The 26,120-nt window shown below is 41.0% G+C and overlaps 1 protein-coding gene across 1 annotated transcript; it reads left to right on the top strand.

Moving 5' to 3' along the window:
- The first annotated feature begins 2,699 nt into the window (after positions 1–2,699).
- On the top strand, positions 2,700–23,615 carry GPR26 (G protein-coupled receptor 26). The gene is made up of 3 exons (XM_006136103.5): positions 2,700–3,383; positions 12,198–12,311; positions 22,769–23,615. Exons 1-3 carry the CDS (start codon positions 2,716–2,718, stop codon positions 22,995–22,997), a joined length of 1,011 nt encoding a protein of 336 aa, XP_006136165.1. The 5' UTR covers positions 2,700–2,715; the 3' UTR covers positions 22,998–23,615.
- Positions 23,616–26,120: the final 2,505 nt, after the last annotated feature.

Raw genomic sequence — 26,120 nt, 5'->3', positions numbered from 1 at the left:
CTCATTTTACAAGGAATAACGCCTTTTATCGACAGAGTTCTGTCGACAGAAGGCGTTATTGAATCTACACTATCCTTTGCGTCTATACTGTCATGTCAATAAAGCGGCTTGCTTTGTCGACAGAACTGGATGTAGTCTAAATGCTCTTTGTTGACAGAAGCTCTGTCGACAGTATCTGTCAACAAAACTTCTGTCGACAAAAGCCTGTAGTCTAGACGTACCCTAAGTCTCCACAGCTACCCCTGATGCTCCAGTTTCAGACACCAGTTCTCTCAAACAGGAGTTTCTCCAGGCCTCTGTATGGAGGCACTCTGGAATGTCATGGATTTTGTACTGTCATGCTCCATCAATCCTTTCCTAGGCTCCTGCTTCAGTTGGGCTGCGAAATACATTGGTCCCATACTGGGTTCTATGGAAGGATCTACACCAGGTCTTTCCCAGTCCTTAGTATCCCTTGACTAAGCAACACTCCCTCTGACAGGAGGCACTTCCTGCAAGCTGCTGTCATGTGCCCCTTAGTCACCTGACTCAGTCACAGACCTAAACCTGGAGTGTTGCTTCTGTACAGTCACAATTCCCCCTGTGACAAATACACTTAACTTATGTCCTGGAGTAAGAGGAGACCATTTTGAAATAAGGGATTCTGTACTCTGGATCATTTGATTACCAGTATGCCTTGTGACTAAGGCTACGTCTAGACTACAAGTCTCTTTTGAAAAAGAGTGTCTAGACATCAAGAAGATTTTTCAAAAAAGCAGCTCGCTTTTTTGAAAGAGAGTCTAGACGCTCTCTTTCGAAAAAGCCCTGTTTTCATGCAATAGCACCTTTTTACGAAAGACGACCTTTGAAAAAAGGTGTTATTCCTCGTAGAATGAGGTATACCATCATCGACAAAACCACCGTGTTCTTTTGATTTACTGTTGACAGAACATGGTGGCAGTGTAGACACAGGGAAGTTTTTATTCAAAAAGGCCACTTTTTTCAAAAAAACCCTTTAGTCTAGACACACCCTAAGTAAAGGTCCTGTGTCCTTTGCACATTAGAGTTAAATGTGCCCAGGAATTCAAAAGAGTCTTTAATGTGTCACAATAGGTTCATTTCCTTTCTCTTTCTCCTTGCTAAATCTGTTTTAAGCAAAAAAAAATCTGGATGGAAGAATATGGAGCCCTTCTCTAATACCCAACCCATTGAGATAGTAGATAGTGACTGCTGTTCTACTGTGTGAATTAGAGGTTGAGTATTTTTAAAATGAATAGACACTGTAAATCAACCATGCATTGTACCAGACAAGTGCTAGAAGTAAGCAGTAAATAGTCCTTCTAAAAAGATACCCCCTGCACACAAGTCCCATGTGCTTATTAAGCCTCCATAATCCCACACCAGTGTATATTTTGAATTCTTATAGCAAGAGTATTAAGAATTGACTGCCTTGTTGAGAATGTAGCATTGCTTGCTTTCTACATTTAAGAATTTGAATTGGAGAAATTTTAAAATGATAGGAAAGGAAACCTGAGCCCAGAAAACTGTTCCGTGCCTTCGATTCAAAATTCAAGACGCCAACCAGATTTAATTTTAACAACAGATTGCATATACTTCCTACCGGGCTCAGTTTGGCTTTGTCAACCTGCATCTTGTTTATGCCCACACAAGAATTGCTCACCTCCTATTACAGGGGGCAGGTGACGACTGAGGTGGAACAAATGCAGTCATAGGGAGTCCAGGAGACTTGAGTCCTGATGCTCTCCCACTGATCTGATATGTGACCACGAGGCAAGTTACTTTATAGTTCTTTTCCTGGGTTTCCCCCTTTCTATAAAAGGGGGGTAAAGAGGTGTACAGAGATTAGAGATCCAGGAATGAAAAGCACTTAAGTATAAACTGTAGAATTATTACAGTATCCCAGTAACAGGGTAAGAATAGAAAGAGAATAGGTATTCCTGGGCCCCCTTTTGAGCATAACTAATACATACAAAGAAGAGCCTTTTCCTGTGCTTAGACGAAAACTAGCGATTGTGCAAACCAACGCAGTAAAGTGCGTGACCAATATTGGCTCCGATTACATGCCTGTTTGTAAATTAACGGCCAAATCGGTGGGATAGAGGCATGGGATTTTTCCTGAGGAAAGTCTAGTCACTCTTGCAGCTTTCTAAGGGGCAAGTGGGGGAAGGGGGATATACGGACCAGTTCCTGTCCGCGAATCACCGGGAGTGTGCACGCTTTGATCAGTTCATCAGGGGGGTTATCTGTGATCTTAGCAGCAGGTTAGATTCCGCCTGCCGGAAAGGGGGTAGGGCAGAGGGAGAGTGTAAACGCTTTCGGTGAGAGGCTGGGAAAATTCGGATTGATAATTAGAAATCTCAGGAGAGTCACTTCTCAGAACAACCTGCTGTTCCGTTTGTTGGGGGGGGGGGAGGATTGGAGGGGCGGAGGGCGAGTGGAAACAGTGGTTCAGCCCTGCTGATATGTTTTAAGCCCTCCTCGCCTCTTGATGGGCATTCCCAGCGCCTTTGTGCGCGGCTCTGGAAGCGTTGACGTGGAAAGAAGCAGCAGGAGGGGAGAAAAAAACTGCAGTTCTTCTAAAAATACCGCGGGCATGCCGGAGTGTGAGCAGGCTGGGGAGGAGGAGGCGGAGGAGGCGAGAGCGCCTCGCACCCTGTTCTCCGGGTGTCCGCTGGGTGCAGTTTGGGAAATGTGCCGCCTGTGAATGGCCGCACCATGAACATTTGGGAAGCGACCCTGGCTTTCTTGGTTGTGGTCTTGATCCTCGTGTCACTGCTGTCCAATGTGCTGGTGCTGATCTGCTTCTTGTACAGCGCGGACATCCGCAAGCAGGTCCCCGGATTGTTCATCCTCAATCTGACATTCTCCAACCTGTTGATGACTGTTCTGAACATGCCCCTCACCCTGGCCGGGATCATTTACAAGAAGCAACCCGGAGGGGATCAGCTTTGCCACGTCGTGGGATTCCTGGAGACTTTCTTGACCACTAACTCCATGCTCAGCATGGCCGCGCTGAGCATAGACAGATGGATCGCGGTGGTCTTCCCTCTAAGTTACCACTCCAAAATGCGGTACAAGGATGCTGCTCTGATACTGAGCTACACGTGGTTACACGCCGTGTCCTTCCCAGTCGTGGCAGCGTCTCTCTCCTGGCTGGGTTTCCATCCCCTCTATGCCTCCTGCACCCTGTACAGCAAGAGACCGGAGGAGAGGACTCAGTTTGTGATTTTCACTGGGGTCTTTCACACCCTCAGCTTCCTCCTCTCCCTCGTAGTGTTGTGCTTCACCTACCTAAAAGTGCTGAAGGTGGCACGGTTTCACTGTAAACGGATTGACGTGATTACCATGCAGACCCTGGTGCTGCTGGTGGACATCCATCCCAGGTAAGGCGGTGTCTTTGGGCGCAAGGAAAGAGGAGGGTCCCGCTGCAAAGGAAGCCAGATCAGGGAAATCGGATCCAAGCCGGATCACAAGGAAGGCATGGGGAGGGGGTAGGATACCACACATGTCGCCCCGCTCCGGGTGTAAGCAGCCTGCTCATGGGAGTTGCTCCCCTTTGCTAAGACGTTAACTGCCGACGGATCCCGGGATGGGATCATGGCAAACAAGGGCACTGACCGCCCCGTTGTGCCTGGGGAGGGCGCGCATAGGACGGCACTTGCCCTGGAAATAACGTTGCCCTTTGTCTCCGAAAGCGGATCTAGCACTCGCCGGCGCTTTGCTACCGACCCTCTCAAATGCACCGGGCTGGTACCAGAGGGGGCCCTTAACTCTGCAGATCCCCAGAGGGGAGCTGCCGTCCCTTGGCTGGAGCCGTCCAGTGCCGGCGCGCACTCAGTACCTCGGCCCTGTTGCGAGGGAGCGCGCCAAATCTGTGCCCGGGAAACCCGAGCGGAGACCTAGGGGTAAAACACTCGAGAGACCTTTCCGCGCCAGCCTGACTCAGGGGCTCTGGAGAGGGCAGCTGCAGCGTGTGGGGAGGGGATACGAGGGGGGGGGGAGTGAAGATCTGGCTGGGGAGAGAGGTCGGAGGGAAGCAGATTTTGCTGAGGGGGTCTTCCTGGGCCAGTTAGAAAGTGAGGGGTGTAGTGGGGCAGGTGGAGAGGGAGAAGCCTATGGACAATAGTCAGGAAGGGCCTTACACTGGCTGGGTGAGGGCGTCTGGTGGAGGAGCAGGGAGTGGAAGAAAGGGTGCCTGGCTGCGGGGAGAACTGAGAGGGGGAGAGGTTTTGGAGGGGCAGAGAGAGGAGGGGTGGGGAACAGGTCCCAAACTTTTTGGCATCACGCCCCCCTTTTTGATTTTTGAAAAACCCTCAGGTTCCCCTTCCCCCCCCCCCCAATAGCAGCAAAACTTGTTGAACAAAAAAAAAAAAAGGAACTGAACAGGGCAACAAAACTTGATGGGGGGAGGCAGGGGGTTCAGGGCAGGTGCTTGGGGTGCCTGTAAGTGTGGGAAAGTAGAGGACAGGGAACTAGGGGCAGTAGGGGAGCTAAGAGCTGGAGTGTGGGTGGGTGCAGCAGTCAGGGAAAGGAGTTGGGATGTGGGTGGGTGTGTGCAGGAATCAGGAAAGGGGGTTCGAAGGTGTGGGGGGCTCAGGCCAGGAGGATGGGGGGAGCCCAGGGTTGGAAGTGTGGCCACTACACTGGCCAGCTGATGGATCCTCGGGACTGGCTGGAGTGAACCATACTGTCCAACCACTAGATCTCTGGAGCAGCAGGGACTGTGCTGCCTGGTTGCCTGAGCACTGGGCTGTCTGGGGAAGCATTTCCTGGACACCAGATCCCCAGGGCATCAGGGACCACGCAGCCCAGGGTGCCAGTAACATCCAAAGCTCAGCCTCCAGCTGGCCAGTCTCTTACGGGTGCACTGGCTGCTTTCACCTTTGTGTATAAGAGAGTAGATCTGTCTGGGAAAGTCTATAAGGATGTGGTAAAGGGGAGGAGCTGGGAGTAAGCTGGAAAGGAAAAGATGTTTCTGGGCTGTGGGTGGGGTGAGTCAAAGTCATCTGTCTGGGGAGGGGTTAGAGTGGAGCTGATGTGGCTGGGACTGAAGTGGTGTGGATGAAGAGCTCTGGGTGGGATAAAGGGCATTCCATTCCAGCCGTCCACAGTGACTTTCCTTGCTATTGATCAACCTCAGCCTGAATCCTTACAAAGCAAACACAGAGGCTTCCCTGCTGAGAGGATATTCAGCTTGCACCTGGCTAGCAGTTGAGCTCCAGAAGCCCAAGACTGCTGCTTTCCACTGGTGGAGAGCCTTCCTTTGTGGGGACAAGAACACAAGTCAAATTTCTGATACCACTGAGCCTTGGGTTCCCAAGTACCAAAGACATGAAGGGGAAGGATTTCATCCACCTATGGTACCTGCTTCAGTTGCAGTTGACTGAAAAGAGAGTGAAATGGAAACCTTAGCTCAGATTTTGTTTTCTATTTTTCAGTTAAGCAACAATTTTAGGGTTGTTTTCAACTAAGGATATGAAGCAGATAAAAAAGTAGTGCCAGCAGGACTTAAATCTCTCCCTTATTTATGACTCCATAGCAGTAACATGACTAAGTAGTCCCCTACCACATGTGCCATTAGTTGATAAAACATTGCCAAATAGTTCCTAATATTATTTTTTTAAATACTACCAAGTGTAATAGTTCCTTCCCTTAGCAGTGCCATAGACTACCTTGGGACCAATTAAAATAATCATCCCTGTTCTTGACTCCTCAGGCAGTATTGGGCCTTAAAATAGTATCTACAATATTTAGAAGATTAGAAAAATAATTGTTGAAAAGAAGTAAGCATTTTCTGTTTTGTGAAAAGTTTACTCATTGCTAACAGAAGTTATTGTGATTTTCTGTAGCCAACATTAACATGAGGATGTTTCTGCACAAAGCATTGAAACAACGGTTTCCAGACACTAGGAGCTGATCCAAAGCAGTTTTTGCAAGTTACACACTTTATCTTGCAAACTGACAGAATAACAGGGTGCACAACATGTCCATTAGTGATAGTTATAATCCATTCATTATATCAAATGCCCATACACTGCACAGTAAAATGAATTTTAAATCCTGTTGTAAATAACAGAAACATTGTCTGACTTTAATCTGTAGCTGTCCTGTCCAGTACTGCTGTAAAAAATGCTGTATATGAATCAGTTGTACACTAGAAGAACTCCAATGATATGAAGCCTATAAAAAGGCCAAAGACCCTCTTTTCATCCCTGTATACATCTTTAAAGCCCTAGTCCAGCAAAGCACTTCAGCAGATGCATAACTTCAAATACATAAGTTGTCTCGTTGATTTATTTTGTGGATCAAGGCCTAAGGAATAGGTGGGGATTTTCAAAGGAATCCATGGGAGTTAAAATTCCAAACCTCCTTTCCCCCCCACCCCCGCCCAAATCTGACAGTTAAAGTAAGATAATTGGATAGGGTTATCTTAGTATCAGCCATATTCCCTTGTGCTTTCTGATATTTCTTGTAGGAACAATCTTGAATGCTGCAAATATTTAAGGGACTATTATTTACTCTCCTCAAAATAGTGCTATTTAGTTGGCTAAGAAAATTGAAAAATAAAATACAGAATATGGCAATTATATTCTGATCTATTTTATGCGGTAGTGATTTAAAATTAATATATGGTAGTTTTTTCCCAACAGTTTACAAAAGGTTCAGAAATAGGAAATACCCTTTTTGGATTAAGCAGTATAAATACTTCGTACAGGCAGTCCCCGGGTTACATGGATCCGACTTACATCGGATCCCTACTTACAAATGGGGTGAGGCAACCCCGCACTAGCTGCTTCCCCCCAGCAGACCAGGGAGACGCGAAGCTAGCGCCCCCTCCCCCCCCAGCAGACCAGGGAGACGCGGAGCGGCTTTTCTCAGCAGACACCTCAGCTTGAGAATAAAGGACTGAAGGAAGTGAGGTGTGGGAGAATAAAACTGAGCTCTGGAGAAATGTTTGGCTAGAGTTTCCCCTACAATATGTACCAGTTCCGACTTACATACAAATTCAACTTAAGAACAAACCTACAGTCCCTATCTTGTACGTAACCCGGGGACTGCCTGTATATTTAATGAACTCTTTTTAACTGCAGTGTTTAACACAGGATTTTGGATCCAGAGTTAGATTTGAAGACACTTTGCTTCTATCTGATACATCATCACATTATAGCTTGCACAGCTATAAACAACATTTCACGCCTATAATATATGGAATCTGTCAGGAATATACTGTACCTCTAGTTAACCCTCTTCCACTAGATAGCCCATTTGCTAATTATTATTCCTTCTGTAACACCTATAAACTTCAAAAATCCATGCTTGTGGTTCCTAGGTTCAATATTTTAAAAGTTATAATTTTATTAATAGCAATTACAAATGTAGGAGGCAAACAGATACGTAGAGAGACTGAGGAAGAGAAAAAATATACAGAAAATGTGGGAAATAGAAAAATATGGCAGGAATATAAAAGTGGGAAATATCTGGAGGTGAGAAGACAATTGAATGAGAGAACAAAAGAAAATAAAGATAGAGAAGGAAAGGAAAGCAACAACTCTCCCATCACAGAGAGGCAGGGTTCCAAGTTCCTTCGAAATGATTAAAAGCTGTCAAATAAGAGGCACCCAGATGTAATGGTGTCATCTAGTTTTCATATCTCATTGGCACTTGTTTGGCACATACTCAAGACCATTAGGAGGCACTGTACAAACTAGTAACTAAAAAGATAGTATGAGATCCTGAAAGCTACAATGTAGGCTCCATACAAGGCATAATCATTATACAGACCTTTCAATTTTTTTAAATACTGTAACCTTCAATGTCTCTCCATATTCATTTGATTCAGTAAGTTGCTCTCCATGTCCCCAATCTCCCATTTTCTATTTACATTTTTCCCATGTCTGTCCTCCAGTTTCATTCTCCTTGCCTGCACTGTCTTTCTTTTCCCCTCTGTCTACCTCTCCATAACAAATATTCATTTATTTTTCTGCCTCTTTCATCTGGGCTATAATTGTTAAATGTTTATACTAAAAATGATAGTGAGCCACAGCATACAAATGGGTCCCTTCAACTTAGTCCTTTCCCCCAAAATCTTGCACCATTTATATTACACGGCAGTACAGTATGGTAGAGCATATGGCCTGCATCTGGGATTTATATGAAATCTCAGTTTTTATTGCATTATCGATTATAATGACAAACAGAGACTATATGATGATGAATATGAATGAGGATACAAAGTTCAACAAGCTGACTGGTTGTCATTAATTTAACCTTTCCTGATTTACCTATGCCCAATTCCTCAATCTTAACACTTGCTTTTTGGCTGGAATACATTTAGGCCACGATTCTGCATTGAGAAACATATACGCACATCCTTCTGCCTCCTTTATATAATTCAGGATTCAGACCTTAGATACTAATATATAAGCACACAGAGTACATAATACTGGAAAGGATGACCACATTATTCATAAGTTGTAAAGCAACAAGTAATCTTTGAAGGTCTTCCACAAGGAGCGCTAAGAAAACCTTTAGCACACCTTATATAATCATGTATTTTGTGTAAACATTGTTTTACATTTTTATTGTTATTGTTTTTCATCTCTCTACTCATAAAGCCATGTTGCCTTATTTACCACAATAGACTGGTAGAAAATTTAGAATATTTTTATCCCTGCCTCAAAATTAGCTGCTATATATGACATTGTGGTTATTTGAAGGTCCAATATCTCATAAACTTTCCATTCTGGAATGAAATGCTTTATACCAGCTCTCCCACAGAGGATAGCATAATTGTGAAATTTCCTTAATTAAGGATCTCAGTGCTCTGAAGAAACATTAATGAAAAATTCTTAATGCAGTTTTATCACCATTATCAAAACACATGCATATGTACATATATATTTATATACATATACATGCATTTGTAAATGAAAATATACATATGTACCTTAAATACATGTGTATGTGTGTAAGAAAAAGAGTAAAAGAAAATATATTAAGATGTGGTTATCACATGCTTTGGAGATTGTTGTGTTACTCATGAGTAGGGGTCTTGAGTGAGATATGCAATGTCCCAGCTGAGTGCTAATAACTATTCTGCATATGCACATAGGCAAGCATGGGAACTAATTTTTGTTGTTGTTGGGTGTTTTTTTATTACACCTCTTTACCCACAAAATCAAGCAGCTTAGTTGCCATGAGGCAATCGGTGCAGGGCAAAGAGGAAGCACTAAAGACTTCTAGATAGTATAGATCTATCAATGCTACATATTTCTCTGTTCCTAAGAACTGAAAGCAAATCCTGCATTTAAAGGTAAAAATATCCACTTCTAATTTTGAAGAGATCAAAAATCAAAACCAAGAATTTGCACATGTGGCATTGTTGAGATGTGATTCTCCCCATCCTTAGCAGGAGGGTTTTTTGGGGGAGGGCGGAATGTTACTAGGGGAGTCACATATTTCAGGGGAGGAAAAACTTTTCGGCATGTTTCCTTTAAAACCAGTGGCAGCTTCAAGATGCTCAGGGAGCTGTCCATGTAAGAATACATTTCCATCTGATACAAGGAAATCATTTTTCTCTTAACAAAATCTATGGCAAGTCTTGGAACTCATTCCCACAGAGTGGGGGAAGGGGTACTAATACCTCCATGGGCCCCAAGAAAGATGGGGAGCCTGACTCCCATTGGCAGGTCTGCTGCCACAAGGTAGCAAGAATTTAGTAGGATTCAAAAACGTTTAAGAAACTTACCATAGGTGATGATGAAAATACCTTGTGATAACATTAGACTTAAGTGATATCAGAGTCAGAGACAGTAGTAAGCCCTATGCCTACTATTGTATACATGGCTAGACCCTGACAATGAATAATGCATTTACAATACAATTACTGATAAACAACAATTACAGAAGTGCTGCTCCTGACTCAAACTGTGGGATCCCAACTTCTAGTTTCTCTTGCTCAAGGGCAGGTGGAGGGGAAATGTATTCTTTGCTAGCTCTGTACCTGCCACAGCATGTGTAGTCATGCTAGCTAGGACAGTGAGGGAGACAGAGCTCATTTCCCTCATGTGCACAATGACGACATAACAGCTTAGAGACACTCTTTTTTCCATGCTCTTTTTTCCATTCTGCTATGCTCAGAATGAGTAGCCAGCAGAATGAGTTACTTCTATGTACAGATGCGCAGAATGGGCCTTAAATGGATCTTAAAGCTCTCACTCCTTATTTAGGTAGCCTCAGAGGAGTAGCCGTGTTAGTCGGTAACTTAAAAAATTGTCACTCATTTCAGTGGGAGTTTTGGCAAGCAAAAACTATGGGCTCACTTCAGATAAGTGAAGGAGAGCCTAACTCATATTAATTTAAATTTGGGTTAAGCTCCTTCGGAACTCATAGATGGCTCATAGAACCTAGGTTTCAAAAAACACTTCCAGATCTGGCCCAATGTGAGTTTAAAGGAGTAGTTCATGTCCTAACATGCCAAATATTATACTGGAGGAAATATATAGTTAGCTTATTTCTACTTCTCTAGTCAGTCTATATAATCAAATGTGCTGGTTTCTAGTCCAGGTTCAGGATGTCATGGTTATTTGGACTTGATATGTAATTGTCTTTTGCAATGTTACATAAACTTTTTTCTAGTATTATGCACAGAAATTACAAGTAGATACAAAGCATATAGCCATACAATTCATAGATAGGTGATAGCATGGTCAACCAGAATGGTCTAAGGGTCAGTTTTTGTTTAACTTCTTTATTAATGACCTTGATGAGGGGATGAATTGCACCCTCAGCAAGTTCACAGATAACACCAAACTAGGGGGAGAGATAGATATGCTGGAGGGCAGGAATAGGTCCAGAGTGACCTAAACGAATTGGAGGACTGGGCCAAAAGAAATCTGATGAGGTTCTACAAGGACAAGTGCAGAGTCCTGCACTTGGGACAGAAGAATCCCAAGCATTGTTACAGGCTCTGGACCGACTGGCTAAGCAGCAGTTCAGCAGAAAAATACCTGGGGATTACAGTGGATAAGAAGCTGAATATAAGTCAAATGTGCCCTTGTGGCTAAGAAGGTTACCAGCATATTGGGGTGCATTAGGAGGAGCATTGCCATCAGATCTAGAGAAGTGATTATTCCCCTTTATTCCATACTGGTGAGGCCACATCTGGAGTATTGTGTCCAATTCTCCCCTCCCCCCCATCAATTACAGAAAGGATGTGGCTGCATCGGAGAAAGTCCAGCAGAGGGCAACAAAAGTGATAAGGAAGCTAGAGCACATGATTTATGAGGAAAGGCTGAGGGATTTGGGCTTATTTAAGTCTACAGAAGAGAAGAGTGAGGGGATATTTGGTAGCAGCCTTCAACTACCTGAGAGGAGGGCTCTTAAGAGGATGGAGAGTGGCTGTTCTCGGTGGTGACAGATGACAGAATCAAGAGCAATGGTCTCAAGTTGCAGTGGGGAAGGTCTAGTTTGGATATTAAGAAAAACTATTTCACTAGGAGGGTGGTGAAGTACTGGAATGGGTTACTTAGGGAGGCGTTGGAATCGCCATCCCTAGAGGTTTTTAAGTCCCAGCTTGACAAGGCCCTGGCTGGGATGGTTTAGTTGGGATTGATCCTGCTTTTAGCAGGGGGTTGGACTATATGACCTCCTGAGGTCTCTTCCAGCTCTATGATTCTATGATATTTCTAATGTCATACAGGATTTGTGCAATATATTTTTCTAGTTACATTTTTACTGTTTTTAACTATAGTACTCGTATGCTAAGTATTTATTGCTTATCACTTTGGGAAGTTCTTAGTTCTTTTATTCCCCTTCCCCTATATTATGTTGTTTAAAATGGTCTTTTTATAGACTAAAATTCCATGCTTACCACTTTTGTTTCCAAATCCCATTGAACACAAAGGGCCAAATTCAGATCTGATGTAAGCAAGTAAGACAACTTTAACCAAGTGTAGTAAGACTTATAGCTACTTTCACCAGGGTTGAATTTGACCAACTCTTATTATAAAATAAAATTGAAAGTAAATATTGTTGGGAGATACATAAGTTATGTGATACAGTGAATTAATAGACAGTAGTCCCCATAAAATTACAACATATCTGGGAAGGCTTGTATAAATCATTCCAGGAGTAAAATTTAAATCTGCTATTTGGTATTGTGATTCATGTTCTTGTTTGTGTTAAATGTTACACAGTGTACGAGAACGTTGTCTAGAAGAACAAAAGAGACGGAGACAACGAGCAACAAAGAAAATTAGTACCTTTATTGGTACTTTTATACTTTGTTTTGCACCTTATGTAATTACAAGGTAAGTTCAAACCTACCTACTGAAATTTCATAGTCACTATTTCAGAAAAATAAGGCACTGTCAGATCATTGAATCAGAAAACAGAGCATTAGTCCACAAGTCTCCTACTATCTTCAAAGATTTTGTCAAACATCTTCACTGTAATGACAGAGGTTGCTGTTACTGAACTAATGGTGTTGTACATATTTTATAGTTCTTATTCTGTCCAATTCTCAGTCAGGCAATGGGCCAGACTTTGATTTCAGAGTCCAAGTAGGACAGGAGTCTGATCTCATTCACACCACCATGAATAACTGCAGGAAAGTCAATGGGTCAGAAGATCTGCTGTCCTTATCTATACTTAGTTCACAGCACAAATTGTCTCGCTGATTTCAGTGGGATACCTTACAGAGTCAGGTACTACACATCCTGAGTAAAACCATGAGAATCTGGTTAAATTAGATCATAATCTAGACCATAGACTTAAATGGGAATCTTGTCTGACTGGACAGAGCCTTTAGTCATAAACAGAATATCAAAGATTTCGTTGCTCAGAGCTAAAACAAAAATTATTTTGATTTATGATAAGATGCCATTTGCCATCAGCTATCTTATCTTTTAAAATGGTCCTATAGAAAGCCCAAAATTAATCCTGTGATAAAAATGTTAAAGCCCAGACAAACATTCTGAAGTTACATGTATTGGAAAGGAATTTAGAACTTGCATTCGTTATTAAAGGACTCCAGAAAATTCTGATCTGGAACTGGAGAAGGAAATCTTTTCTTGAATATTACTTAATGTCGAGAAATTGAAGATGATCCAGAGAAGAGCAACAAGAATGATTAAAGGTCTAGAGAACATGTCCTATGAAGGAAGGCTGAAATAATTGGGTTTGTTTAGTTTGGAAAAGAGAAGATTGAGGGGGGACATGATAGCAGTTTTCAGGTATCTAAAAGGGTGTCATAAGGAGGAGGGAGAAAACTTGTTCATCTTGGCCTCTGAGGATAGAACAAGAAGCAATGGGCTTAAACTGCAGCAAGGGAGGTTTAGGTTAGATATTAGGAAAAAGTTCCTAACTGTCAGGGTGATCAAACACTGGAATAAATTACCAAGGGAGGTTGTGGAATCTCCATCTCTGGAGATATTTAAGAGTAGGTTAGATAAATGTCTATCAGAGATGGTCTAGACAGTACTTGGTCCTGCCATGACCTCTCGAGGTCCCTTCCAGTCCCAGTATTCTATGATTCTATGATGAGCATATTTTCTGCCAATGCTTTTTGCATAAGGGGGTTTGTGCAAAAAGAAGCAGTGTAGCCACTTCCATTTTGTACAAAAAAACACTTTTGCACAAAATCCTTATGCCTCTTCCGGATCTTGTACAAAAGGGTTTTTTTTGTGCAAAACGGAAGCGACTACATTGCTTCTTTTTGTGAAAAAAAACCCTTGCGCAAAAAGCATTGGCAGAAAATATGCTAATGATATCGCAACTCATGCTAATGAGTCCGTCATTAGCATGCTCTCTGCCGCAAAAACCTTATAGTGTAGACATAGCCTATGACAAAGAGCTTTAAATACATGGCATTTATTTTTAACAGAATGTGAGAGTATTTATTAATAAATTCCACTTAATAATGCAATAGGATATTCTAGGGAACCCATTCTGATGCTTTTTAGATTATTACTATCATGTAGCCTCCAGTCACATGGTTTAAAACGTCAGAACTAAAGTAAGTAGTCTGATTTCAAGAGGATAATTTCACTTTACTCTAAAGCATTCAATATAATGGCGAATGATGATTTTTTTAGGGTTCTTCTCTATAGTAGCCTATGGTTCAGTCTAACAAGGTGCTGAGCATCCTGTCCTCAATCCACTAAATCTCAGTATATGCATACTTACCTTTAAGCATGTGAGTAATCCTGTTGAAGTCAATGGGTCTATCAAGTGCTCAAAGTTAACCAGCTTTCTGAGTGTTTTTCCAGATTGCAAACAGAGTCCTCAACAATTTTCAGGACTGAGCCTCTGGTCATTTTTCTAAATAAAGAGTGAATATAAGGTGGAGAGGTAAAGACAGAGTTAATCACTCAGTCGCTCTTTCAGCAATCCATCCCTAACTCAGCAAAGCACTTAAGCATTTGCTTCAATTAAATGTGTGCTTACATGCTATGCAGAGTAGGGATGGATTAAACATGTGGGTTAATGCTTTGCTGAATTGAGGCTACAAAACTGGATTAATTTAGGTTTAGAGTAAAAGGATCTCAAAGTAACTTGGGTTTACCCAGGGAAAAGCTCATCTAACTGAGGTTAAAACAATACTTTTACTGATTCAAGCAAGAAATGGAGGCAACTGTGTTTAGCTTGGAAGTAGAAACATGCTATTAAATGCATATTTAATTTATAACAAACCTCATTAGATCCAGTTACTGACATTTACTAATACCCCTTGTTTCTGAAGGATTTTGGTCTATATTTCTAGAGTTACTAGTGTAATAATTATGATAGCTGTAACTTCTCTAGGATATGCTAATAAACTTTGACTTATAATAATGCTGCTAGTTCATGCTTCCCTTCCTTTCTGAATATCTCTGTATTTAGATCACTAGATATACCTATCATTTGTTAGATAACATTCTCACACACCCACCCATTTTCTCCCTGTAGCTTTTGAATAGGAAAATGAAAACACTTATATTTAAATTTTCTAGCAACTATTGCAGACCCTAGAGCCTTCAAATTATTTTAAAATATTCCACATTTACTCCTATGAGTCAGGGAGGACTGTCTGTCCATAATCTGGCTTTAAATTAATGAACTACCCCCTAATATCAGTAAAAAGTAACCCAAAATCCCCAACAAACCAATCCCCTAATTTTAAATGAAGAAAGGTAAAAAGTCTCTGATGTCATTGGGGGCATTTGACAAACCAACAATGCTGTATTTTTCAAACTTGGTTGTCTGATCTTTACACACAGAACCCTCTTTGTACAAATGAGCAGTTGGGTGCAGAATTCCCATGCATGGTTCCCACTTGCTAGTTTGTGCACATAAATGCATGATTCTCAGAAGCAATTTTGGGTCAAACTCATAATCACTGAGAATCAGTCATTTTCATGCTTTGGAAGGTTAGGCAGGGCAGTGACTATTAGAACAGCATTTTGTCAAAAGGAAACCACCAGAAGTGCTGGAACAATTTTTACAGTTGGGGTGCTGAGAACCATTGAATCAATCTGTAAACCTTGTATATAATGGAAAATACTTCAAGCCAGGAAGTGCTGCAGCACTCCCAACATCCCGAGTTCCAGCACCTACGGTAGCCACCATACTAATAGACTTCCATTTTACCAAACAATAAGATGAAGAACTGAATGCCCAGACCTGCTTTACCACATTTAACACAGAAATCAACATTTAGCACTAAAACTCTCTGATAAAGCCTTGATAATAACAATCTCACCAGTAGAACAGATTTAATCAGAAACTATTCCATTCAAACTCTGATGTCAACGGGGATTGTGTGAAAATATCTGAGGGCAGAAGTTGAACCTTAGCACTTGGACACATATTAAAACAATCATGATTTGGGCTAACCTGATGTAATACACTAGAGACAGTCCTAACATATTTCTGGGAAATGAATGAATTTGTTCTGATATGATCCTCTAAGGCCCAGAAAATGTCTGTTTTGCCTCATGGTAAAATGTTCAAGACTATCTGCCTTATATTGTTTTTTCTTAGAGCTCTGTTCCAAAATTACCACACTGAAAAACAAGAATCTTGAAACAGCACCATTATCTAGCTTCTTTAGTGTGTTTGCAGTTAAAGCTTTCACTATGACAAATGTTTAGACACAGAGGCAAGAATTGACTTAATACAAAGGGGTTTCACTACGTAGTGCCTAAGAGATTAATGTCTTTCTACTCAAACTAAACATTTTGTCCTGTTCACTTGAAGTGAAGTTAAAATATCTGTTTTCTACATGACACCCTATTATAAAATATTCTAAAATATTAACAAAATATTATAAGGAATACAGCTTTATAGCTTTAAAGCATTAAGGCATTTGAAGATCACATAGTACAATCATGGCTTATGAAACCAGCTAATGGAATTATATAGATGATGCAATAGAATTTAATTTATAGATGGTACTAAAGCATTAATGCTGCTTCACTGAAAATGTCACTTTTTGGCTCTAATGTTTTGTGTAAATTGAAACTGGATGTATAGAATGTTCCTTATCAATGGGGAAAAAATCTTCCCTCTTAAGATCATGACAAATACAATATGTGTTGAATATCCATCATGGAATTGTCTGTTCATTGCACAATACTCAGCACTGAGTTTGTGTACATTTATATATGTGTGGTTTTATTACATATGTTACACATGTAATAAAACCACATTCATAGAAATATATATATTATATAGATAGATGCTAAAATAATACGTTGAGTTATAGAAATTGTAAGTTTCAAGGACACAAAGTACTAAAATTCGGTTCATTAAATTTTAATAGATCTCAATCACTGAAAAAAACGTAACAGTGAATCTTGGATTGCTTCTTCCAACTTTCTACTTGATGTGCTTTTAGGGAAGATTGATTGTAATTCATGGAATTGATTGACAGGGTCAAACACAAAGTTCACATCTCGGTTATTGAGGGCATCCACTGAATTTAATGAAGTTCCATCAAACTCTATCAGAAAATGAAATGGTAAAGTGAAGTATACTGTAGTTACTAGAATTCAAATGATTTGTTCTTCCCCTAGATGATCTCTGGACATCTTCTCCACATTTCAATGTCCCTCTATCTGAAAGAGCAGCATATAGCCTGTCACCAACCAATTCTAGAATGTCTATATGAACTAAAGATTAGAACATTGGTTTTCAATTTTTTTTTCTCATGACCCAGTTGGAGAAAATTGTTGATACCTGCGACCCAACATAATTTGACTGAAGTGTGGGTGGGGATGAGGATGAGAGCTTTGGACTGCAGGAGGGAGCTCCAGCTTTGGGGAGGGTCAGGGCTGGGGCATGAGGGGCTTAGCTTGGTCAGCAGTGCACCAGGGGTGTTAAGGTAAGCTTCCAGCCTGTCCCAGCACTGCAGACTATGCTGTGCCACAGAAGCAGCCAGCATCAGATTCCCAACCAATAGGAGTACAGAGCTAATGCTCTGGATAAGGGCAATGTGCAGAACCCTATGCATTCTCTCCCCGAGACACACACCTACGAGCCAGGTCTGCTGCTGGCCACGTCTAGGGTGCAGTGCAGTCTGCAGTGCCTTGATAGGCAGGAAATCTGCCTTTGTACTTCCACTGATCACCCTGCATCAATGAGACCCAGTGACTGACATTCCATGACCCAGTATTAGGTCACAATCCCTAGTTTGAACCCACTGGATGGGAGAACCCAAACAGAATTTTGTTAGTTGGCATCTTCAACATGAAGGGATCCTGGTTATGTGAGATGAAAAGAAAATCTTATTTGAAACCTGATAGTTACGCAGCAACCAATATGCAATTATTTGAAAGGCAATCAACAGAATGGTACTTTTAGGTTTCAACTCAATAGCCAAACATTGTCTTCACTCACTGCCCTGGAAGGATGATGATTGTCTTAGTTCATATTCATCTAAACACCCAGGTTGTGTCTACACTGGCATCCCTTCCGGAAAAGGGATGCTAATGTAGCACTTTGGAATAGGCAAATCCACGGGGGATTTAAATATCCCCCGCGGCATCTGTATTAACATGGTTGCCGCTTTTTTCCGGCTTGGGGAAAAGCCGGAGAAAAGCTCCAGTCTAGACGTTATACTTCGGAAAATAAAGCCTTTTCTGGAGGATTTCTTATTCCTTTCAAGTAGGAATAAGAAATCCTCCGGAAAAGGCTTTATTTTCCGGAGAATAACGTCTAGACTGGCGCTTTTCTCCGGCTTTTCCCCAAGCCGGAAAAAAGCGGCAGCCATATTAATGCAAATGCCGCGGGGGATATTTAAATCCCCCATGGATTTGCCTATTCCAAAGTGCTACATTAGCATCTCTTTTCCAGAAAGGGGTGCCAATGTAGACACAGCCCCATAGTATTGGCAACAGGTGACAGTAGCTGCTCACAGAGTACAAGTAATTACACTGTGCAATGCACAAACTGACAGACATTGAAGGCAAGTTTGTCAACTGATTTTAAAATGAAAAGTCCTCCTCTGGAATATGAGAGGTTTATCATCATGATATTTACTGGGAAACTATGGGTTCGTCTAGACTACATGCCTCTGGCGACAGAGGCATGTAGATTAGGGTACTGGACATAGTAAAATGAAGCGGCGATTTAAATAATCGCCGCTTCATTTAAATTTACATGGCTGCCACGCTGAGCCAACAAACAGCTGATCAGCTGTTTGTCGGCTCAGCGTGATAGTCTGGACGCTCCCCTGCCGACATCAAAGGTATTTGTCGACCACCCAGGTATGCCTCATCCCAGGAGGCATACCTGGGTGGTCGACAAATACCTTTGATGTCGGCAGGGGAGCGTCCAGACTATCGCGCTGAGCCGACAAACAGCTGATCAGCTGTTTGTCGGCTCAGCATGGCAGCCATGTAAATGTAAATGAAGCGGCGATTATTTAAATCGCCGCTTCATTTTACTATGTCCGGTACCCTAATCTACATGCCTCTGTCGCCAGAGGCATGTATTCTAGACGTACCCTATGAGAGCAAAAGTGGTTTTCACGTCAAATGAAACAAAAATATGAAAACTGACATGTTGGAGAGTACAGCTATCATAGATGACAAGTTTGATTTTGGGAAGATTAGTTTCACTTGAATTCAAGATGACGGGCTATGAATTACCTGAATTTCTATCATGGGATCCATCTTTCTGCTGTGTCACCCCTTAATTCCCTTTCTTTCACTGTTTCTGCAACAACCAAGATCATACTAAGAAGTTTTACCATTCATATAAACAACCCCCATACAAAAAGTATTTAAATGCAAGTATAAAAGTCATAAAACTATTGGTTATTATCTACTTTACAACAGTGTCTAGAGACCCCAATTGAAATCCATTTTTACAGTTGTGACACTGACAAATTGTAGACCTGATCTGAAATCAACAAGATGAAATTCAGTACAGACAAATGCAAAGTACTGTACTTAGAAAAGTCAATGCACAACTACAAAAATGGGGAATACCTAACTAGATGCTAGTATTGCCAAAATGTAATGAAGAGGTAGAGCGGAAAGTAAAATGAATATTACTTGAATTGATATGAGCCATCAATGTGATGCAGTTATGAAAGAAGCTAATATTCTTGGATGTATTAGCAGGAATGGCACATATCAGACATTGGAGGTAATTGCCCTGTGTACTTGGCACTGGTGAGGCCTCAGCTGAAGAAGTATCTTCTGATCTGAGCAGCACACTTTAGGGAAGGTGTCCAGAGGAGCACAACACATAGGAGTGAAGGTTTAGAAAATCTGACATATGAGGAAAGGTTATAAATTCTGGCCAAGTTTAACACTGAGGAAAGAAGATGGAGAAGAGACCAGATAATAGTCTTCAAATACACTAAGGGCTGTTATAATGAGGATAGTGATCAATCGTTCTCCATTTCCCCGGAAGGTAGCAGCCGTAATGGAATTGATCTCTAGCATGGGAGGTTGAGATTATATATTAGAAAAATCTTTCTACCTATAAAGGTAGTTGAGCTCTCTTGGCTTAGGTTAGGCTTCCAATGACATTGTAGAATCCCTGTTATTTAAGGCTTTTAAGAACAGGTTAAACACATCTGTTGAGGATGGTCTAGGTATACTTGGTCTTGCATAAGCACGGAGAACTAGAATAGATGACCTCTCAAAGTCCCTTCAATCCCTATATTTCTATGATTCCGAACCAGGTGCTGTACAAACACAAAGGGCTTCTCTATACAACACTGCAGTGATGCCTCTGTGGTGCTTAGTAAAGAAGCCTACCCAAAGGTTTTCCTGTTGGCATAAATACTCCTCTTCCCCAAGAGACGGTAGCTATGTCAACAGGACAAATTCTAGTGATCACTGTCTACATCAGGGGATAGGACAGTATAATTACATCACTTAGAGGTGTGGATTTTGTAGTGCAAACCAGGACATAAAAAGAGATAATTTCTGTGCCAAAGAGTTTATAGTCTAAGTAGACAGGACAATCAAAGGGTGGAAAGGGAAAGGGAAACACGTGGGCTACATCTACACTGGCCCCTTCTTCGGAAGGGGCATGCTAATTTTGAAAGTGGGAATAGGGAAATGCGCGGGGGATTTAAATATCCCCCGCGGGACTTAAATAAACATGTCCGCCGCTTTTTTTCCGGCTTGGGGAAAAGCCGGAAAAAAGCGTCTAGACTGGCCCGATCCTCCGGAATAAAGCCCTATTCCGGAGGATCTCTTATTCCTACTTTGAATAGGGCTTTATTCCAGAGGAATCTCTTATTCCTACTTTAAAGCCATAGGGCTTTATTCCCGAGGATCGGGTCAGTCTAGACGCTTTTTTCCGGCTTTTCCCCAAGCCGGAAAAAAAGTGGCGGACATGTTTATTTAAATCCCGCGGGGGATATTTAAATCCCCCATGGATTTCCCTATTCCCACTTTCAAAATTAGCATGCCCCTTCCGAAGAAGGGGCCAGTGTAGACGTAGCCAGAGAGGTTAAGTGAGTTGCTGAAGCTCAGTGGAAGAGCCAATTAAGGAACCCAGTCTCCTTAGTCCCAGTCCTGTGCCCTAACCTCTGGACATTGCTGCCTCTCCATTTTCTTGCAAAAAGCATGATTGAGAAAGGAAGTGAACATGAAATTATTAAATCAAGGGAGAAGACTCACACATTTGTAAGATGATTGAGTAAGACAAAGCTACTCTTAATACTGCTTCTAAAACTATGCCTCAGACATGCTCACTGAAACAATACTGACATTTTTTTCCTTGCAGGAACACTAGCAATAAATCCATTTGTCATACATGTTTAGGGGGACCTGCTGCTGAAAACTGTTTTCAGTAAAGATTTAATTTCCCAGTGTAGATTAGAGCATTTTAGTCTCAAATAGCAGTCTTTTGAAACACTGATCTGGAAAAAAAAATGTTTTTCAACAATTTTGGACACGCATTGAGCAGAACTGCCTTTCAGTGCTTGCTTCTCATGACAATGCACGAGAGAAGCTTGCAGAATATTCAATATTGTCTTGTCAACATTTCCTGAAATCACAAAGTGAAGTATCTGTATTTGATTCAGCACAAAATGAGGTAACTAATATGAGAAACTCTTTTCCCTTCTGTTTGGATTAAAGTTTATGACACTGTTTAGAAAAGTATACTGGTCAGTTTGGAAAAAGCATCTTGTAAGAGTTGAGATTAATTTGTTATGCACAAGTCATTTAATTAGTGTGATGATAGTGTGATATTTAATAGAAATTTTTCAGTGCAGATTGTATTCATTTCATCCCCCTTACAATTTTGTAGGGTCTGTGACTAAGCAAAACCAATAACAAACATGAACCTGATGACATATCACTATCTAAAAATAATTTGTGAAGAAACCCAAGGGTAAATTCATGCTTTTCTTTACTAGAGCAAGATCTTATAAGGATAGTATGCCAGTAGAGATCAAAGAAATCAATATACATGTATCAGGAGGGGCATACAGCTGGAATATGATCTGGAGAATCAAAGAATAATTGTTGAATATATGTTATGTATCATAAAACTTGTGGGAGGTCCCTAAATGCTCAATGTGAGACCCACGCTGAATGGGAAATACCACCTTTGTTTGCTCATTGTTACTAGAAAGGATACAGAAGAGGTCTAAAAAGTAAAGTTATGTTTACACAATATTTTCAAAAAGGAAGCTTGAACAGTAAATGTAACCTTGCTCCACGAGGATGCAACTTCACTGAAGCCAGTGGACTGCAACTGCTTACAGCTGGGCAGCATGTGGCCCAACATAGTGACTATTTCATCTCAGATCAGATCCAGAGATGATTCCTCAGGATGTTAGACTCCAGTAAATGGAGACTTGACTGAGAAAGACCTGACATTTGGCCTCTTGCATTTAGTTTAAAGATCTTGGGGAGTTGGGCTCATGGGGTTTTTTTCTCTCTTCTTGATGCTATCTTTCAGTAGCTTCAAGATTCCAAGAAAGCCGCTGTCTATGACCATCTGAGGGAAGGTGATTTCCACTATAAAGAACCACTTAACAATACTGCTGGTACTTGGGCGCACAATTAGTCATCCAGTTATAATTTGTACAAGAGGGTACGCATGTCACTTCCACTTATACTAAAGCAGCTCTGTGTAGAACCAATGTGCTATGTTAAAATTGTAGCTCTTGTTCTGCTCTATTGTAAGAACTGAAAAATACAGAGCAAATTCCCCTCCCAGAGCTAACTGGTGTACCACTAGGACTTTGTTTCCATCTGTCCTGTTATGTCTCTCTCTAAGTAACACTTTTCCCCCTGTTTCTTGACAGACTGGTAGAGTTATCATCTATAGTCCCCATCAGTTCCCACTGGGGAATCATTTCCAAGTGCTTGGCTTACAGCAAAGCTGTTTCAGACCCTTTTGTGTACTCTTTATTACGACATCAGTACAAGAAGACATGGAAGGACATAATAAACAAGATTCTTAAAAGAAGCTCCATAAATTCTTCAGCCCTCACAAGCGAATCACACAATCAGAATATATTGCAGACTGAATGAATGAGGACGCTGGCACAGAATCTCCATGAAAGATGGAAGAATACAAAGGAGAGAGGGGAAAGTCACACACAGCTCTCATTAGCAATGGTTATGAAAGTTATGCGCTGAAGTTCACAGTCTAGCTTGTACCTCATCATCAGCCTATCTAACAACTTTCATAGTGAAGCTAGCAGCGTCACACGTCCTTCGGTTGACATGAAGTGTTGTGATTCATACCTGACCTGCAGGCTCTTCAGACACAAATATCCCATTGACTTCAATGCAATCTGATGCATCCATAAAGGGTCATGGCCTTAGCTGAAGGAGTCAAAGAAGTGGCAGGAGCAAAAATGTTGCAGTGTCCATTTTAATGCTACTACAAAAAGCTGCAGTGTGTATCCCCAGTTTGCACAAGTTGCCAGCTCTATGTGATACTTCGCCCCAACCCTCTTGCTAGAATTACATAATCTAGCTGCTTGAATAGATCCCTATGGAGTTTAATAGAAAATTATCTGTTTACCTGAGTGGATGTACCCTTATTTGGCTCCTTTGCAGTAGGACCTGAGGACTGTTTTCTATATACCCTTTGGATCTGTCCTGTAATACTAAACAGAGAATGATGTCTTCTATAGAGTGCTAGAGGACATATTTCCTTATGAAATCATGTAGGTTCTCAGACTAATTTCTATAGAACCCTCTTGGTTTTCTTCCCATACAATTCTAGCAGATTTTCTATAGAATATATGGGAATAAGAGATCTTGGTATTTATGTCCCTTTCTTCAACTCCGTTGTCTAGTTATCTGAATTGTATAAGAAATGATTTTACCCAATAAGGGTATGTCTAGACCACATGACTCTGTTGATGGAGCCATTTCACGAGGCATACTGGGGTGGTCAACAAAGCCTTCCCTTGACAACCATGGCGCATCCAGACTACTGCGCTGTGCTGCCAAACAGCTGATCGGCACAGCGCAGCGGCCATTTTGATGTAAATGAAGCGGCGATTATTTAAATCACTGCTTCATTTTCCTATGTCTAGTAAACTCATCTACATGACTCCGTTGATGGAGCTATGTAGTCTAGACACATCCCATCTGACTGCAGGGCTGGACTGATTTCCCAGAAAGTTTTCAATGAGTATCTTCATTTTATTCACCACACCTTTATTAATCCTGAAAAGCTTTACATGGTTATGGTTTTGATGATTAGTTTTTTAGGAGAAGTAAGAGGTGATTTGAAGTAGAGCTAGGCCCAGTGGTGAACCCTGGGCCTAAACTTCATGTTTCCAAAATGGATTGGCCAAAAATCAAGTATCCAAATTCTCCTGAATTTGTGGGTCAAAATCTGGATCAAGATTTGAACTTCCCAAACTTGAAGATATTAAATTTAGCTCCTTCTAGAAGTAAATTCAATCTGGAGACTTCAATCTGAACTCCACTTTGAAGCTAATCCCATCTCTCCTTTAGAGGTATGATTTTCCCCCCTCTTTTATTAGGGTACATCTACACAGAAACATTATTTGAAAATAACAAGTTTGCATCTACACAGTAAGCAGTTATTTTGAAATAATGTCAAAATACTGTCAAGCTGGAGGACTTCTTACTCTGACTTCTGTAACCCTCATTGTACAAGGAGTAAGGGAAGTCAAAGGAAGAAAGCTCTATTTTGAAATAAGTGCTGTGTAGACACTCCCAATTTTCAAATAGCCTATATCAAAATAAGCTACACACTTGACATAGCTCAATTTGCATAGCTTATTTTGAGTTAAGCCCTGCAATGTAGACACTCTTAAAAAACAGCTCCGTCATTAGCAATCACTGCATTTTCAATTCAACTGGCTGTTAATGCAGACATACAAATTGGCAAAACATTCAGACAAAATCAAGTTAATCCTATGTATAATATTTCTATGGGAACTTCATTGTGTACATTACATTTGGTTCAGTACTTAGATAAAGAATTGTTACTGAGTTCAGTGCAACACAATATTTGTGTTCCTTTAATTTTAACTACAGTTTGTAGATGACTTATAATTAAGTGGTATGTACATATTTGACCCTGAAGCCATCATCCAGCCTTTCATTCAGAATTATATTCATTGATCATTTTGACTATGTAGCTTATCAGCAATTTTCCTTTTGAGTCAGTTAAAACCAAGGTGGCATAAAATTATGTCTGTCCCTTCCAAATGTTTTGCCAGTTAACTGCATGTAAAATACAAGGACAATAATTAATAACTCCTGATTTTTGCTACTGTAATTTTAAAATCAATTCATAACACATGATGTCCTCATCATGATGCAAGACTGATTTTAAGTCAAACACAGTTGGCTTCAAAATCCTAACATGGCATTTATATATTTGTTAAACATATCAACAAGATTTTTATAAACTCACTCTTTGAGCCAGTATCTGAAGTATTCCAATACTGAGTTAATGCTTCTCAGTAGATTTTACAGTCCATTTTTTTCTAATAGAGACAAAATTCTGCCACAGATCTGCACACTTATCTCTAGAAGGTGATTTACAGTCCAGTCACTTAATACAAAGGCAAAAATTAACAACAAAAATTAATTGTTGCAGAACATATGTGTGTAGCATCTGATTTAAAAGTAGTCTGCTCCACAAAACCAACTGAATGTTTTGGTGATGAGATGATTGCAGATATGCGCCCAGAGTAATCTGGAATGGAATGAATAAAATAAGACACCTTTGTTCATATGATTGGCATCTCCATACGATTGGCATCTTCCACTAAGGGTTCAGGGCCTTGGATGAGACTGAAACTTTTTTGCTGTGTTCATATTCTGCAGATAAATATCAATCTGAGCGCCATATTGGACTGATGAAGTCCTCAGCACTGGAAGGCTCAGATTTATTCTTGGAGTAAGGTAGGCAATGATATTGCTCCTCCTTATATTTCTGCCATGTGAGGAGAACTTTATACTGATCTATCAGCTCCATTAGCAGAGGCTGATCGACTAACTAAACGTATGGTCCTAGCTGATGCTGCCATGCATGTTTTCCAATCAATTGTGTCCATTTTTTGGAAATACTAGTTTTATACAGCTGTCCCATTCAAGGGAGATCATAGGTGTTTTCTCCAACCTCCTGCACCTTGGGAGAATGTCTACTGTTGAGGC

The sequence above is a fragment of the Pelodiscus sinensis genome, chromosome 8 (genome assembly GCF_052426305.1).
Source record: "Pelodiscus sinensis isolate ZL-2025 chromosome 8, ASM5242630v1, whole genome shotgun sequence".
Taxonomy (NCBI): domain Eukaryota; kingdom Metazoa; phylum Chordata; order Testudines; family Trionychidae; genus Pelodiscus; species Pelodiscus sinensis.
The sequence above is the reverse complement of the archived record's forward strand: the minus strand, read 5'-3'. Positions and strand labels throughout refer to the sequence as shown.

Bases quoted from the DNA above. Each gene is read 5' to 3' on its own strand.
- GPR26 (XM_006136103.5), top strand. From the start codon at position 2,716: ATGAACATTTGGGAAGCGACCCTGGCTTTCTTGGTTGTGGTCTTGATC. The intron at 3,384-12,197 runs GTAAGGCGGTGT...AATGTTACACAG, and splicing joins CTGGTGGACATCCATCCCAG to TGTACGAGAACGTTGTCTAG. The intron at 12,312-22,768 runs GTAAGTTCAAAC...GTTTCTTGACAG, and splicing joins GCACCTTATGTAATTACAAG to ACTGGTAGAGTTATCATCTA.